This window comes from Ovis aries, chromosome 8 (assembly GCF_016772045.2).
Source record: "Ovis aries strain OAR_USU_Benz2616 breed Rambouillet chromosome 8, ARS-UI_Ramb_v3.0, whole genome shotgun sequence".
Lineage (NCBI taxonomy): Eukaryota > Metazoa > Chordata > Mammalia > Artiodactyla > Bovidae > Ovis > Ovis aries.
The window spans coordinates 21686685-21705490 of NC_056061.1; the positions used below are offsets into that span (position 1 = coordinate 21686685).

Below are 18806 nucleotides of genomic sequence, written 5' to 3' on the forward strand. Positions count from 1 at the left end.
TTTAGTCATGTCTGACTCTTTGTGACCCTATGGGCCCTGGAGCCTGCCAGACTCTTCAGTCCATAGGATTCTCCAGGCAAGAATACTGGAGTGGGTTGCCAAGCTATCCTCCAGGGAATCTTCCCAACCCAGGGATCAAACCTGCATCTCTTATGTCTCCTGCATTGGCAGGCAGGTTTTTTTTATCACTAGCTCCACTTGGGAAGGCAATAATCTTCATAGCCCTGAGTAGTACGAGAGTTATGAACAATAATCTTTGAATGGTTAGCTAAATAATTCCAATATGCACAATATGGCAACTTTTTCATATGATAAGCATCACACACACACACAGCCACAAGAGGAATGGGTGGAGAGAACATAAAATTAATACTTTCTCGACTGTGGGACATCGTGACATTTTCATATAAATATCTCAAAAGCTAGCCTTTGGATATATTCTTCCTAAGTTTCTTCAAAGAACCATTACCAGAAATATTACAAGTGAAACATTACGACCTATGTCATGTAATAATTATTCATTCCACATGCAGATACTGGTTAGCAATCCTTATTTCACAAATTTTACAGGTAAAACATCATTTGGTAGTACTGAGTGTTCCGAAAATGATACTAAAATAAAAATTATATTTTAAATGCCAGTGAGAATCATTGAGACCCAAACAGTTAAATCCTTATGAGGAAAAAACTAGTGCTGAAAATTGCGAAGAAGGAACACTGCCTTTCTGAGGTCAGAGAAAACTAAGATTACTATGAACAGAAAAACATTCAATATTTTTCAGTATTAATGAATTTCACTGGTCTTCACTGCTTCAAGTTAGCTGGAGTGTGTTTTCAGCCATTAAAAAGTCTCATAAAAAAGCACTGGAAATAAAATTGATAAAACTGAGTTTCAAAAAATAGTGCACCTGGGGTTCTGGATTTCTCGTAAGCCACCAAAATGATACAGGCTAAGAGCTGACCCAACTACCTCTTTCTCCGTCTTTCCTATACACTTCCTAAAGTAAAGGTAGCTATTATTAAAAGGTTAAAATGATTACATTATCAAAATGCTTATAAAGCAAACATTGTAGTAATATATATTGCAAATTTTATAACATCTATAAAAACTGCTTTTAAGGAAATTCTGAAAGAGATGGGAATACCAGACCACCTGACCTGCCTCTTGAGAAACCTGTATGCAGGTCAGGAAGCAACAGTTAGAACTGGACATGGAACAACAGACTGGTTCCAAATAGGAAAAGGAGTACGTCAAGGCTGTATATTGTCACCCTGCTTCTTTAACTTCTATGCAGAGTACATCATGACAAACGCTGGGCTGGAGGAATCACAAGCTGGAATCAAGATTGCCAGGAGAAATATCAATAACCTCAGATATGCAGACGACACCACCCTTATGGCAGAAAGGGAAGAACTAAAGAGCCTCTTGATGAAAGTGAAAGAGGAGAGTGAAAAAGCTGGCTTAAAGCTCAACCGTCAGAAAAATAGGATGATGGCATCTGGTCCCATCACTTCATGGCAAATAGATGGGGAAACTGTGGCTGATTTTTATTTTTCTGGGCTCCAAAATTACTGCAGATGGTGACTGCAGCCATGAAATTAAAAGACGCCTACTCCTTGGAAGGAAAGTTATGACCAACCTAGACAGCATATTAAAAAACAGAGACATTGCCAACAAAGTCAAGGCTAGTCAAGGCTATGGTTTTCCCAGTGGTCATATATGGATGTGAGAGTTGGACTATAAAGAAAGCTGAGCGCTGAAGAATTGATGCTTCTGAACTGTGATGCTGGAGAACACTCTTGAGAGTCCCTTGGACTGCAAGGAGATCCAACCAGTCCATCCTAAAGGAGATCAGTCCTGGGTTTTCACTGGAAGGATTGATGTTGAAGCTGAAACTCCAATACTTTGGCCGCCACCTGATGCGAAGAGCTGACTTATTTGAAAAGACCCTGATGCTGGGAGGGACTGAGGGCAGGAGAGAAGGGGACGATAGAGGATGAGATGGTTGGATGGCATCACCGACTTGATGGACATGGGTTTGGGTGGACTCTGGGAGTTGGTGATACATAGGGAGGCCTGGCGTGCTGTGGTTCATGGGGTCACAAAAAGTCAGACATGACTAAGCGACTGAACTGACTGAAGCATTTAAATGTCAATGAGAGAATCACATCTAACAGAATATGGATGAATAAAGAAACTTTCCCTGGTGACTCAGATGGCAAAGAATTCGCCTGCAATGCAAGAGACCTTGGTTCGATCCCTGGGTCAGGAAGATCCCCTGGAGGAGGCAATGGCTACCCACTCCAGTATTTTTGCCTGGAGAATTCCATGGATGGAGAAGCCTGGTGGGCTACAATCATGGGGTCGCAAAGAATCGGACATGACTAAGCATGCAAAGAAACATTACATGAATTCAGGAATATTTCAAGTGACAATGGTGAGTATCAGGTTTTTCATTCCCTAGCTCCTTTAAAACAGAAATTTTATTCTGTCTACCAGGTAGCACAGGAAGCAGAAAGTCTACTAAGGTTAAGAACCTGGGTGTGGAATAGCCAAACTGAGGTCAGATGACTATGCTGTTAAAGAAAAGGATGTCCAGATTGGGGATTCACCAAGAGGGAGATATTTGCATCTGTCTTAGAAAAATCACTGTTGGGTGCTGTTTGGAATAAAAAAGAATGATAGACAACCAAATTCTTGTTTACCACAGTAATCTTCTATTATAACTGTACACTGAGTACATTATCAACCACATTATCTAACAATTACATGAACTGAACCAAAATGAATATGCTTAAACAGTTAAGTTCAGTGTAAAACAGACAGAAATACAACTCTTGCGACTTTTCTTTTCTTTAAGATATTGCCAGGATAACATTTATATAAAGATTATAAAAGCCATGACCATCATACTGTTTTTCTTTCAGCCATTTTTTTTTAAATTTGGAGGCAGATTACACAGAACTATCCAAATTTACTGAATATGTTACTGAAATAATTTCAAGTTCTGTGAGAGGATTTCCTTATGAGAATGTGATCATAAGCATTGAGTGCTAAGTTAAAGAGAAATGAATACTTTGCTTTTTGAGGAAATGTCTTAGGCATCAAAATCAATACTGAATATAATATACCAACTCTCATTCTTTCTCCACAAAAAAAATCTACTTTAGTTTTGTTTGACTACTGATGAGTCCAACTAAGTATTTTCTCCTCAAAAAAGTTAGAAGACAAAGGCTCTGCCAAGTTCTTTTTCATGGTGCTGAGGAAGAAAACTTTGGGAAAATGAAAATGAGAGACACACTGATGTTGTTATTGCTTCTTGAAGGAGAAGTGATTACCCTAGAAGACGGGATTATTTTCCCATTTTTTTTGGAGAAATATTTAAATCCTAGAATGGAGAGTCACTTTTCTTTGAGTCTCACTCTTTCACAACCATATCCCACTGAACAGCTTTTAGAATAATTCAAGTACTTTAGAATAGTTCATTGACTTCCATTATCACAAAATCCTACTCTCACTATAAATTTGAGTCCCTCTGCAGGAAAGAAAGTGAAATATAAAAACTGAAAATGACAGTGTAATTCTGGGCCGGTCCCTCCCTTTACCATTAACATGGTACTGGAGAAGGGGGCGGCAGAGGAAGAGATGGTTAGATAGCAACACCCACTCGGTGGACACGAATCTGAGCAAACTCCAGGAAATAGTGCAAGAGAGGGAAGTCTGGCATGCTGCAGTCTATGAGGTCGCAAAGAGTCAGACACATCTTAGTGAATGAATGACAATAAACATGGTACTCTCTTTTCATCTTTTGATATTCAAACTTTCTGCATCTAATATCTTATTAGAGATTATGATATGCATTTGTGGTTTGACAACTCTCATCCTTTGCCTTATATGTTAGAACACTTTAACTCCAGCCACTCTAATGAGATTTATATGCCCCTGGTGTCAGGTCTTAAACTTCTTTCCTTATTCAAACCTCATAGGATGAAAACAAATTGTTTCCAACTGTAAATATTCACATATTTACAGTTCTAATTTATTCACATATCCTTTTGTTGCTGTATATTCATTTATTCTTGTGTTTCTAGTCTTCCAATAGGGATCATTTTTACTTTTGCATGAGCAACAATACCCTTTAGTGTCTTCCATAGTGCAGGTCTTCTGGAGATACACTTCCTCCATTTCTGTCTGAAAGTGAAGTTGCTCAATAGTGTCTGACTCTTGCAACCCCATGGACTGTAGCCTACCAGCTCCTCCATCCATGGGATTTTCCAGGCAAGAGTACTGGAGTGGTTTGCCATTTCCTTCTCCACGGGATCTTCCCGACCCAGGGATCGAACCCGGGTCTCCCGCATTGCGGGCAGACACTTTACCATCTAAGCCCCCAGAGAAGCTCCATTTCTGTCTATACATACTTTTCTTTTTTATCATTTAATGATATTTTTACTGGGTACAGAATTCTATCAAGGGTGACAACCATTTTCTGCCAGTAATTTAAAGATATCACTCTATGGTCTTTTGGCTTTTGTTTCTCACTCTTTTGTTGAAGTACTCCTTTGAAATCAATGTCTTTATTCTCTGACTGCTTTTAGTATTTCTTAATTATTTGGTCTTTAACAGTTTCTATCTCCTGTGTCTCATAGTCCCTCTGCTTGTATCTCCCATGCTTTTTCCTCTTCAGGATTTACTGTGGGTATTTTTTGGCTGATTTTCCAGGATACCAGTGCACTTTCCCTGTGGCTACTCTTCTGTTAAATCCATCCATTCAGTTCTTACTTTTGACTTTTTAATAAGAATTTTCATTTTCCCAAGTTTTTATCTATCTACCAAATTTCTCATTCCTTTCTTTTCTATCCTTGAAGTTGGTTACTTCTGTTAGTGTAGTCTTATATCCTCGCACACCTGGCTCTTTTTTCATTATGTGCTGAACACTATATAAATTAAAAAAAAAAAATTTGAGTCCTCAAAGACTTTTATCTGCCTCAAAAGAAGAATGATTTAAAGTTGAGCTTCAAAGAGTACATAAAAAGGTAATGAGATGAAAGAAGATCTCAGTCACCAAAATCTCTATTAAAGAAAGCATTGTATTGGTCCTAAAGTAAGTATCTGAATTAACCATTATTAGTCAAAGGTAAGAATAACCCACAGGGTGTAGATGCATGCTCAAGAAATAGGAATCACCTGCTAAGTTGTCCTGTATGACCAGGAAGAAAAGGATTTAAAGTTCTCCTTGAAAAGAGAAGGAGAAAGAGATCAGAGAAGGAAAATCCCACAAATGGCAAGAAAAAGAAGAACAAGGACAGATGTATTGGATGGTTAAACCATAACCAAAAAAGGTTTAAATAAAATATATATATAAAAAGCTGAGCTTCAATTCCTGTGAATGCCTACTTCTAATTCATCCTTCAGGGTCTCAAGACGGATTGAGAGAGTCCACCAGGTCTATCCCTCCTTTGGCAGGTCTTACCCCGCCCCCCTCCACTTTCTACCCCTGTACATTCATGAAACTACGAAAAAAGCCACTCACTTCTTTGGGTGCCTTCTCTTCAGTTAGCAAAGAGGAGGAAAAGCAGGCCCCAAAGCCAGCGTTGCCCAACTGGGCCTCCTTAGCATCCTGTCCTTGTAAGTTTCCCCTAGCTTTATCCTGTGACTCCAGGCTGATTAAAAAAAAAAAAAAGTGCAGCATTTGCAGTTGGTTCCAGCAGACAGGCAAGTCCTAATTACCTCAGCTGCCATATCTATATGTTATCCAAGAGAAACCTACAAATGTCATGGGAAAATTTTCTTCTTTTAAAGAAAAAAATTTCACTGTTTGCAGATGACATGATACTATACATGGAAAACCCTAAAGATAGTATCAGAAAATTACTAGAGCTAATCAGTGAATTTAGCAAAGCTGCAGAATACAAAATCAATACACAGAAATCACTTGCCTTTCTATATACTAACAATGAAAAAAATCAAAGAGAAATTAAGGAATCAATCCCATCCACCATTGCTACAAAAAGAATCAAATATCTAGGAATAAACTTACCTAGGGAGACAAAAGAATTGTACACAGAAAATTATAAGACACTAATGAAAGAATTCAAAGACGACATAAACAGATGGAGAGATATTCCATGTTCCTGGGGAGGAAGAATCAATATTGTGAAAATGACTATACTACCAAATGCAATCTACAGATTCAATGCAATGCCTATCAAATTGCCAATAGCATTTTTGCCAATGGCATTTTTTCACAGACCTAGAACAAAAAATTTCACAATTCATATGGAAACACAAAAGACTCTTGAATAGCCAAAGTCATCTTGAAAAAGAAGAATGGAGCTGGAGGAATCACTCTTCCTGACTTCAGATTATACTACAAAGCTACAGTCATCAGGACAGTATGTTACTGGCACAAAAACAGAAATATAGACCAATGGTACAAGATAGAAAGCCCAGAAATAAATCCATGCACCTATGGGTACCTTATTTTTGACAAAGGAGGCAAGACTATAAGAGGGGGCAAAGACAGCCTCTTCAATAAATGGTGCTGGGAAAACTGGACAGCTACATGTGAAAGAATGAAATTAGAATACTTCCTAACACCATACACAAAGATAAACTCAAAATGGATTAAAGACATAAATGTAAGACCAGAAACTAAAAACTTCTTAGAGGAAAAACACAGGCAGAACACTTGATGACATAAATCAAAGCAAGATTCTCTATGACTCACCTCCTAGAGTAATGGAAATAAAAACAAAAGTAAACAAGTGGGACCTGATTAAACTTAAAAGCTTTTGCACAGCAAAGGAAACTGTAAGCAAGGGGAAAAGACAACCCGTGGAATGGGAAAAAATAACAGCAAATGAAACAACTTCACTCTGTGTAATAGGTTCTAGGTTCATCTACGTCATTAGAACTGACTCAAATGTGTTTCTTTATGGCTGAATAATATTCCTTTGTGTATATGTACCACAACTTCTTTATCCATTCATCTGTCAATGGACATCTAGGTTGCTTCCATGTTCTAGCTATTGTAAACAGTGCTGCAGTGAACACTGGGATACATGTGTCTTTTTTCAATTTTAAAACTCTTCCTCAGTCCACAGTAACAGGTAAAGCTACTTAAGTATTTTCCCTCTTACCTGCTATTGCTTCAATACTTGGAATTGCAATAGTGCTGTAAGCACTGATTCGCTTACAAGACCATGTATAAACCAAGGAATCTTCTCTATTTCCCAGTCCGGAAACTGAATCAATAAAAAAGGAGCCCCATTTTTTAGATGATGTATTTAGAGGCTTTGCCTTTGATCCCTGAAACAAGAAACAGAATAATGAAACTGATTAACTAGCATTCAACCTCATTTTCCCCACAACTAAGTAAATCAAAATAGAAAAACTCTGCCGAAATTTCAGTTGTTCAGCCAGACCATATAAAAAGTAAAACAAAGCTCAGTAGTCCTTCAAGCGCTTCCCCAGTGGCTCAGCAGTGAAGAGTCCAGCTGCCAATGCAGGAGACACAGGTTCGATCCCCAGGTCAGGAAGATCCCCTAAAGAAGGAAATGGCAACCCACTCCAGTACTCTCACCTGGGAAATCCCACGAACAGAAGCCTGGCGGACTACAGTCCATGGGGTTGCATAACAGTCAGACACAACTAAACACCAAAGTACTCCTTTGAAGTACTCTTCTGGCTTTGCCTGGGAACGCCTTTCTCAGCCTTTTGGGACCTGGTGTGGATGCCACCTAGGATGTTTCCCTTGACTTTCCAAACTTAGGTGAGATTAGGTCTCCTCCTCCATTTTCTCACACTCTTGAGTTTATTCCTAATACAGTACTTTTCAAACCATCTTGCAATTATCATACTATTTACTTTTTGCCCTGGACAGATTATGAACTATATAAGGTTAAGAACTATCTCATGTATTAGTGTATTGCTAGGGCCTAGTGCCTAGGACATAGCAGGCACAGAAAAAATGTAGACTAAATAAAAGATTCATTCAGGAAATACTTCTCAGTGTTTTATAGGTGTAGTATAAAATTAAGAATAAAAAAATCCCATCACACCCATATAATTTGAATTATAAAATCTGTCATCCTTTCTGGATGAAAGTTTTGTTTTAGAGCATCAGAGAGTCCCAAATATGCCTTTAGACTCATGATTCTTTCTGCTGGAACTCAATTTGTGAAGCAAGATGAAAATACATGTTTTTCAGATGATGCTGTTTAGATGGTGTTTAGAAATCCCTTAGCAAGAATCTATTTGGATTTCACCAAACATACTAAAAGCAGTATGGAATACAAATATCTGTGCTACTGTGTATGCATTTAAGGTACATTTAAATATAATTTCTCAAGGTGTAAAGAGAAGCTTATAGTGTAACTTCTTTATTTGGTTCATTGTCTTTGTCTAATGAGTCTAAGGAGAGATGACTCACACCACACAGACTATATGTAGATAATGGTTCTGCCAACACTGAGTGGCAATCTGGGCTGCATGTTATTTCTCTGAGAAGAGGAAAGCAGACTTGTTTACCCTTTCTGGTTCAATGTATTACGGATGCTGTTACTGTCTAAATGTTCATGTCCTTCCAAAATTTGTATGTTGAAACTCTAATCCCCAAGATGATGTAATTATGAGGTGAGGCCTTGAAGAGGTACTTAGGTCACGAAGGTGAAGCTCTCATGAATGGGGTTAGTGTTCTTATAAAAGAGAGCCCAGAAAGCCCATTATGTAATGTTGTGTTTGTAATGAATTAGCAAGGAAAGGGGTCTATGGGAGAAGATGGAGCTACTGTTTACATAATGCTGAAGGAAATATTCCCACCGTGTCTTCACTTTCTTTTCATTGTCTGTGCATTCTCAACTCATTGTAAAGAAACCAAATTTCCTTATTTCTCTTTGAGGGCAACTTCCTCCACAATCCCTCAAGTTAGAGGGTCTACCTCCTGGAAGGTTATCTTAAAACTCTTAACTCAGTCCACAGAGCTATGCAGTTCACAGAGTATCCAGTGTCACACTGAAGACTAAATGTTACTCAACAGAAACCTTGTAGAACCTGACTCCTTTATTCTCACATAGTAGTCTTTGTTCCTTAGAACACTTTTAGGTTTACAGATAAGTAGGGCAGATAGTATGGAGACTTCTTAAATATGTTGCCTCTGCTGCTGCTGCTGCTGCTGCTGCTAAGTCGCTTCAGTCGTGTCCGACTCTGTGCAACCCCAGAGACGGCAGCCCACCAGGCTCCCCCGTCCCTGGGATTCTCAAGGCAAGAACACTGGAGTGGGTTGCCATTTCCTTCTCCAATGCAGGAAAGTGAAAAGTGAAAGTGAAGTTGCTCAGTCGTGTCCGATTCTTAGCAACCCGATGGACTGCAGCCTACCAGGCTCCTCCGTCCATAGGATTTTCCAGGCAAGAGTCCCGGAGTGGGGTGCCACTGCCTTCTCCGATGTTGCCTCTGGTCCACCCCTAACACGATCTCTCCTCTTATTAACATTTTGTATTAATTACTGTATTATGTTTGTTACAACCGTGCTCCATTTATTCATCCCCTTCCCCTCTGAGCCCTGGGGCATTCACCAGTCTCTTCCCTGTCCCTACACGTCTGTCTTTTCCAGAATGTCATACAGCGGCGTACAGAATGGAGCCTTTCAGACTAGCTTCCTTCCCTTTCTTTCCCCGTAACATGCACTTTAGGTTCCTCCATGTTCCTCCATGGCTTGATAGTTTCTATTATTTTTTGATTTGCTCTTTGGTTTTTGACTTTTTAGATTCTTCCACTGGAATGAATTTAGAAGAATGCATAGTGCATTTTAGTTTCTGATCTTTCTCTTTTTTCTGCTTATTTTTGCTTCTACATACTACTTTCCCTTTCTAGACTGGTGACATACTTTACTTTTCTTTCCTCCAAGTTCACTGGGGGTGGCTCGGGAGTAAGTTTAAGGGAGCTACCAATTGTGGAAGTTAGACCCATGGAAAGAGAGCACGAGGGCTTTCATGGCTAAGCCAGAGAGACAGAGTGTAACTACAGCGCGTCAGGATCTGGCTGCCTCGCCATCAGCCAGAGCACAGCTGTGGTGCCACAGCGCTGAATGAAAGCAGGGAGCCCAGAAGACAGACAGGTGGTCAACGGCTTTATCTCGGCATCATTTAAAAGCTACCCACAGGATCAACTGCAGAGTTGAGAGGGCATGAATACCACAGTTAAGTGCCAACGGACTTCATTGCTCATGGCAGAAGCAAGCACTTTCTAAGATATGACAAACATAAAGGTCTTTCTTCCAAGGAGAAAACTAAAGGAGACTCTTACCTCATATTTTCCTTTTTTCTCTTCAGGTTCTGATTCCTCAGGCTTCCCATCTTTGTCCCCTCGGAGCTCTTCGAGGATAAGGACTGTCTCCCAATTACTATAATGACAGGCTGGGAAAATATCTGAATGCATGCTGTCACCAAAGTAAACAACCTATAAGTCAGACAGCAAATTTTGGCTGAGACATGAGGATTGTGAAGGGGAGTGGTGGTCATTTTACAAAAGGCACAAGAAAATTCCTTAACAGCTATCAGAACAAGTCATGTAAAAGCTGCATAAGCATCTTATATTTCCTTGGGTAACTTCACAAGTGACCACTGACTTGTTCCATTTGATTCACAGGGTGTCAGGTTTAAGAAATGACACAATTCATTTGCATGCAGAAGAAGAGCAGAAGATAAGTGAACTTAATTCAAATTTCTGAAATGAAAATGAAAGAGCCCAAATGGTTACAGTTAAACCTGCCCCTGGAACTGAAGAGCTGGTGACATACTGGAGATGGCCTGTTATAGAGGATTAGACTAGCAAGAACACTCACAACAGAACCAATATACCAAAGTTTACAGGCCCCACTCACACCTGCTGCAACAGAGTCTCTGAGAGTGGGTGGGGTGAGGCAGGTGGACTCCAGGAGCCTCCCCAGGTATTCTGAGGCAAAGCCTACAGACGAGGAAACTAGGTTGAAAGCATATGAGCTAGAACCTCCAAGTCAGAGGCCCCAGGGGGCTGTGACGGTGTGTGACCCAGTGGATCAGGGCTCAGTGATGGACTGACCCATCCTTCTCATGGGGCTCGTGGCAAACATTTTTTAGAAGGAAGTGTCCTGCTATTAAAAATATACCACTGTCCAACATCAACAGTATGACAGGATGTTAAAAGCTAATGTGTCTTTAGTCTGTAATATAATCAGTTATTGCTGGTTTCACATATAAAAAGGTCCTTGATGGGCAGTTAGCAGGATAACATTCCTCAGGTAATCCACACATTATTCTAGGTCTGTGTTCCTGCTTGGAATATTTGCTTTTCTTTCTTAGAGATAAAAATGTACATCAAAGGAAAGACTTATTTAAGCAGAAGAGGTAGGCAAGGAGGTTGGCAGATAGTTTTGAGGAATGCATTTAGAGTTACGGTTTTAGTTGACAAAGGTTTCTCTCTCCAAGTGGGCCACAAAGACTCCACCTCAATGAGAAAATACCTTGGGTTCAGGTTTGCCAGTCATTTTCTTCAGAAGTTCATAAAGGTGGACAGCATTCCCTTGGGAGTACCAGCCAGGTTTATCCAGAGATGGCAGCGCCTCCCGCTCCTCGTCATTCTCTGAGAACACAGGTAACAATCATACGTTTTCATCAAGTGATAGCACTCAGCTGGACAGACCACGGTTTGCGTGGCTGAAGGACATGTATAAGAAGGAACCACGTGGGGACGGCAGCTACCATTCAGCGATCACCTATACATCATGAGCACTTCGCTGACATAAAAAATTCAGAGCAGTTTTAACTTCGCACAAAACAGAGAGGAAGGTACAGAGATATCCCATTTACCCTCAGCCCTCACAAAGGCACAGCCTCTCCCATTACCGGTGGTAATGAAATAGTCCAACATATAATAATGTAAGATGAATTTCTACACAACCTCAGTCATTTTGAACAAAAAATTCTAAAATCACAATTACAGATAATTAAAGCCACATCACAGCTAAAAGTCAAAAGATATTCAGGCCTATTTGGCTGACATTTCAGCAGCCATTTTTTAATTCTTTTATACAATCAAATGAAAACCCTACTATTCTCTAAAGAATAGGTCAAAAATGAGCCATGTTTAGCCTAACATTAAGAGTCTACGAAGACTCATCATATTCCTGGAGAAACATGGTGAAAATCAATTATTTCTCATGTCTGTCTATCTTTACTTAGTACAGAATGTCTTGCCACGTAAATAATGTGGGTTTGATGGCAACTGGAAAATGATTAACGTACACATTTATTTTTGAAAGCAAACCTACATTTGATATGTAGAGGCCCCCTGTGTAGGAACCATTGGGAAGGGAAGCTTTCTATTGCTTAATAAAAAAATATAAACCTATAGAATCATGATTTCTCAGATACTGGGATTCAATTGTTAACAAAAAAGAGAAAATTTCTTCTTTATATGAAAACCAAAACAAAAAACTCACTTTACACAAATATACCCCTCCCCTTCCCTGTTTCCAGCCCCCAGACTGGAAGCTGCTCTGTTGGGTCCTACCCATGCAGGGCAATGTGGAGGGCTTAGAACCTTCGTAACTGGGAAGCTGTGGCACTGAGAAAACTATTAACTCCAGCAGCAGACAGCCAAGGTGGCATATGAAAGCATCAGAGCTGAAGCAGAAGTATACAATCCAAGGGAACAAACTCAAGGAAGTTTCAAGCACCATCTTCATAAACCCAAATGCAATACTTACACATTTCTTCTCGTGCTCTATGGGAAGCACCACCCTCCCTTTTTGTGTCTCCTGACAACGGCTGACATCAGTCCCTTGCAACTGCCTTCCTGTGGGCACTCTAAGGTGGCCTCCCAGTTTACTCTGTGTCCCCAGGCAGTCACTGCCACCTTGACAGGCAACATGGCCTGTAAGTCCATCCCACGCATTCACCACCTTATGTGTTTGTAACCTCATGAGGGGGAAGGACACTTATCTCTTTAATTCCCTTCATTGCTTCTAACATGAAATTTTGCACATGGCTGTCAGCCAACAGGTTATTTATTAAGTGAATGAATAAATTTTAAACAGGAGAGGAAAGACACAAACTGTGAACTCACCAAGTGTCCGGAAAGGCCTCTGACTTGGTAAATGAGAGAAGAAGCCAGGCTTCAATGCATTTGTAATCACAATGTCAAAAAGATCTTCAAAATCATTCCTAAAAAGCAGTGACATTTTTCATAAGTTTATTTTAAGGAATTAGAAAAGGTCCATAAAAAACAGAACTTAATCTTTGCCTATTTGACCAGAGCATCATTTCTTATTTTTTGATTAAGAAAAAAATAAGAAAGGGGATAGAAGGCGGTCGAGCACTAATTATCCAGACGCCACCCTGAAGCATACACATAAGGGGAAAAAAGCACATTAACTCATTAACTCCAAGCTGACTTTCTCACTATGGCAACAGTTATAAACTCAACAGTTCTAACATCTATGTATTCACACACTATGTTTTCAAATTTAGGGCCTGAAATTTGTTTGAATTTATTAGCATCGAGTTATTAATAATTTTGTGTATCTCATGGGTCTTACAGAAAGCCAGCAATGTATTGAGTCAGGAGACATCTTTCAGAGAGTGTTAAAAAATCAGGGTAGTCTTATAATATGGTTATTTTTAGATAATAATAAAAATGTTTTTTTAGTCTGTATTTAATACTATACTATGCCAAAGCCTTTAACTGTGTGGATCACAATAAACTGTGGAAAATTCTGAAAGAGATGGGAATACCAGAGCACCTGACCTGCTTCTTGAGAAACCTATATGCAGGTCAGGAAGCAACAGTTAGAACTGGACATGGAACAACAGATTGGTTCCAAACAGGAAAAGGAGTACATCAAGGCTGTATAGTGTCACTCTGCTTATTTAACTTCTATGCAGAGTACATCATGAGAAACGCTGGGCTGGAAGAAGCACAAGCTGGAATCAAGATTGCCGGGAGAAATCTCAATAACCTCAGATATGCAGATGACACCACCCTTAAGGCAGAAAGTGAAGAGGAACTAAAAAGCCTCTTGATGAAAGTGAAAGAAGAGAGTGAAAAAGTTGGCTTAAAGCTCAACATTCAGAAAACGAAGATCATGGCATCTGGTCCCATCACTTCATGGGAAATAGATGCGGAAACAGTGGAAACAGTGTCAGACTATTTTTTGGGGCTCCAAAATCATGGCAGATGGTGATTGCAGCCATGAAATTAAAAGATGCTTACTCCTTGCAAGGAGGGCTATGACCAACATAGACAGCATATTCAAAAGCAGAGACATTACTTTGCCAAGAAAGATCCGTCTAGTCAAGGCTATGGTTTTCCCAGTAGTCATGTATGGATGTGAGAGTTGGACTGTGAAGAAAGCTGAGCACCAAAGAATTGACGCTTTTGATCTGTGGTGTTGGAGAAGACTCTTGAGAGTCCCTTGGACTGCAAGGAGATCCAACCAGTCCATACGAAAGGAGATCAGTCCTGGGTGTTCACTGGAAGGACTGATGCTAAAGCTGAAACTCCAGTACTTTGGCCATCTCATGCGAAGAGCTGACTCACTGGAAAAGAGTCTGATGCTGGGAGGGATTGGGGGCAGGAGGAGAAGGGGGCGACGGAGGATGAGATGGCTGGATGGCATCACGGACTCAATGGACGTGAGTTTGAGTGAACTCTGGGAGGGGTGATGGACAGGGAGGCCTGGTGTGCTGCAATTCATGGGGTTGCAAAGTTGGACACAACTGAGTGACTGAACTGACCTGAAGGATTATTTGGGACAGCAATGGGAAGATAATTCTTGTTTCTGACAGACTCACTATTACATTGGCGAGATAATATTTACTCAACACTTTAGAATAGTTTTGTAACAGCAGAACTGTACTACAGAGGAATTCAGATATGAAGAAAAATTCTGGTAACCTATACTAATGAAAAAACATACTCCCAAGTGTTTACTCTGAAGCATGGTCCCGGTACCAGGACACAAATGTCTCTATAAAAGGCATTTACTTCCCAAGGCACCTGGGACTGCAGCCTTAATTCACTGCAAAGGATTCCATCCCTTAATATTAATAAGAAAGCAGAAAGACACCAACAGACTGTCACTGTGCCACAGGTTAGTCTGAACCTGCACGTGCTGAAAAACATGGGAATCAGGAAACTAAACCAGCCAGCAAGGGGTCAGTCTGGAGGGTAAATTTTGCTTCATACTCACAGCAATTCAGTACAGTGTCTGATAAAATTTGAGGAAACATTAGGGCAAATCTAATAGCCAATTTCAGAATCTAGATCTGACCATGGATATTCCCCATAAGGATGCCATAAATAAGTATTCAGTTCAGTTCAGTTCATTCGCTCAGTCATGTCTGACTGTTTGCGACCCCATGAATCGCAGCATGCCAGGCCTCCCTGTCCATCACCATCTCCCGGAGTTCACTCAGACTCACGTCCATCGAGTCGGTGATGCCATCCAGCCGTCTCATCTTCTGTCGTCCCCTTTTCCTCTTGCCCCCAATCCCTCCCAGCATCAGAATCTTTTCCAATGAGTCAACTCTTTTCCACCTCTTCACATGAGGTGGCCAAAGTACTGGAGTTTCAGCTTTAGCATCATTCCTTCCAAAAGAACACCCAGGGCTGATCTCCTTTAGAATGGACTGGTTGGATCTCCAGTGCTTACTAAAATTTATCAATTACTCTGCCTAATACTTTAACCTGTATCAAGCTATTTAAATTTCCCTAACACCTATGAGGTATTGCTGTTGTTCAGTAGCTAAGTTATGTCCGACTCTCTGCAACCCCATGGACTACAGCATGCCAGGCTTCCTTGTTTGTTCTTCACTATCTCCTGGAGTTTGCTCACTGTCCCGTTTTTAAGATGATGAAATGAAGGTTTAGAGAGGTTACAGAACCTATCCCGGGTTACAGAGCAAGTTGCAAGGCAGGGCTTCCGTCCATATCTGCCTTGAGTCTACACATTTATACTGTCTCGATGTTCATGGATATCAGCCCCACACCTGGATGGGTAAATGGTGAAGTGCCCGGCTCCACAGGGAAACTGCTGCAGGGGCCTGTATTCCAGGTGAGTGTCAGGGAGTATAATCTATAACTCAGTGTCCCGTAAGAATCACCCAAAGCTGAGAAACCACAGACACAGAGGATGGCCTGAAGGACTTGTGGTCTGTCCACAATATTTTTCAGAAAATCTAAAGCACATCAGCTGTGAGCGTGCTGGGCCTGGCAATATTGCTCTGCTGAAATGTACTTGGGGCATCTTGCTGTCAGCAGATGTTGAGGGCTGTTACGAGAAACAGCCACGTGTCACTCAGTATTGTTTTATATAATGACATGGTCACGGCTGAACACTTTTAAAATGGCACTGGTCTAATCTGTTATCAGGATTTTATAAGACCATGAAAACAAAATGACTCACCACTTACCCAAGGATATATTCGCAGAGGAGTCTACAGTAATCACTGTGAGAACTGGTAATTAACATAAGGATTTTGCCAGCATTCTTTAGCTGTCGAAGCCATTTTTTTACTGATTCCGGACAAGTGTGTAAATATTTGCCTGGATCTCTTTTTATTTCTGGAAAATATATTCCACAGTTTTCTGAAAATAAAAAATATCACAGAGATTAAAAATTTTTTTCTGACTCAGTGTATTCTCAAATAAGTACTTCTCTCTCAAATTATAAAATTAAAAGGATAAAAGCTATGTTCAAACAATCTAGCAACAATGCCATTACTAACTTCTTGAATACTTATTGTTCTTTACTTAAAAACACGATGACTGAAAATGTCAGTTGAAAACATTTTCTGGTTGTTTGACAAGTATTAAAACAGATAACATAATAAACAAGATATATCAGCACTTTCAAATCAGAGAAAAACTTACTGTATTTGAAATATCAATAAATATTCTTTTAATCATTCAACAAATACTTACTGAATTTAGATAACAAACAAATACGTTTTCAGATAATACAGCAGGAACACATCTTTGGCATGAAGCAGTGGAGAAAGGAGCTGGGTTCTGTTTCAGATGGAACTGAGACTAGATGTCCTGGGTTACAGCCCTTGGGAGGCGCTGTGATATTAAATGGAAAAACAAGCCAGAAAAGGCAGGAAGGCAGTGTAACAGACAGAAGTTGAAGAACCTGAGTCACTGAGCTGGCCCAGCTCTGTTCCTTTGGGTCTATAAAGAATCCAGGGAGTCAGCCTGAGCTCCAAGGCAGCTGGTGCCAACATTTCGAGAAGTCCTGGTCAGATGCACCCAGTACGGAGCCTTCAAAGTTATGCATGCTTAGGCAGACAATTGCAGGTTTGGTTGAAATATGATTAGATTCATACAGCACTTTAGAGATACAGGTTTTGCATCTGCACTGGTAAGCACAAGAGAACCTGAGTCCTTACTTTCCTTAACTGCTAGAGAAAAGACACGTGCATGGACAAACCAAGAAGTGAAAGAGCTTGTGCTGAATGATACATTCTGCAACAGATATAGTCTATATATCTGTAATTCTGTTCAGTGTCATGCACTTAAAATAAGGGAAATGAAGTTTTACTTCAAGAACGTTAGGACAAGAAAGAAGAGTCTCTAACCGGGGGCGGGGGGGGGGGGGGAACAAACAACAAAAACAGAAATGGCACCAAATACTGTTATCTGACTGCCAAATCCACTCTCCCTCTTCTTTGCTGGAGAGCATTCTAATTGTGTTGGAGGTTTCTGAGGGGCTGGGTGCTTAGAGAGGGTGGGTCTCTCTACCAGTCCAACCTAACAGGGTAATTTCTTCCCATGTCCTGGTCATGTGAAACAACCCAATGTAGCAACAGCTTAACCATTAAGGATATCTATTATTTGCAGCCTACAACAGCTTTCTTCAGAAAATAATACAACGTAAGAGTTATTCATAATCAGACAAAAATATTACTTAACGAAAGAAAGAATGTTGTAAAATGAGAAAAACAGCTGTCAGAGTGCCAAGAACAACAAAAACAAACTTCATGCCCTCGAATTCTGCCCTACAGAGAACATGTGTTCTTGGATCTCTTAATATCCCAGAAGCTATGTAATGGCCCTTGAAAAAATTAAAATATATCTTCTGTTTTTCAGGGATGAGAAGGAACTAGTAAGAAAGGACTAATTTAAGAAAGAAAAACTAATATATTTAAATAGCTAAAAACAGAAATAGTTTGATGAGTAATGATCAAAGCAATGGCAGAAGCTTTGATCTCCCAGGATTTATCTGAGGCAGTCATATATAAGATTATTTCACCCAGAAAAACAAAGGCTTTTGTAGTAATATTATGGGCTGGATAACAAAAGATTTGTAGTATGTAATGCTGAAGATACTTAAGCATCTGGATTCAGAAACAATTGCTGAGAAAAGGCTATTTTTTCCTTAGCGTATGTGTGCTTACCACACATAAGTGTGGTCAAAATGCCACCTAGTGGTCAAAATGTAAATTACTGTTAAAAACCTATTCCATTTCCAAATGAATAAAAAAAAACAAAACATATACATTTAAACAGAGCATTTTGAAATTCCTGCCTAGATTAATATTAGTTTCCCTTAGTAAGCCTAAACTAAAAAAGCGCAAACATAATAGTTTAGTTGGAGAAAACTGCTCCCTGAGGAAATAATGGAGATGTTATCGCATTGCTCACAAGCCAGAGAGAAATGAACAAATTAAAAAAGACAAATCCTGTACAAATGGATATTTTATGGTAGATTATGGGTTACTCTTTGTATAAAAGGTCACTAACCGTGGTTGGGGAAAATATTTTTCAT

At 39.9% G+C, this 18806-nt stretch overlaps 1 protein-coding gene across 2 annotated transcripts in view; it reads right to left on the reverse strand.

The window, feature by feature from the left end:
• The window catches only part of NT5DC1 (5'-nucleotidase domain containing 1), a 116569-nt gene that overhangs the window by 2327 nt on the left and 95436 nt on the right, over positions 1 to 18806 (reverse strand). For both annotated transcript variants that reach the window (XM_012182548.4, XM_004011184.5), the window contains exons 7-11: positions 16450 to 16624; positions 13103 to 13200; positions 11499 to 11617; positions 10304 to 10456; positions 7141 to 7309 (exon numbers count right to left, since the gene is read on the reverse strand). In XM_012182548.4, coding sequence (XP_012037938.2) covers positions 7141 to 7309; positions 10304 to 10456; positions 11499 to 11617; positions 13103 to 13200; positions 16450 to 16624 — 714 coding nt within the window. The remainder of the gene's footprint in view (positions 1 to 7140; positions 7310 to 10303; positions 10457 to 11498; positions 11618 to 13102; positions 13201 to 16449; positions 16625 to 18806) is intronic.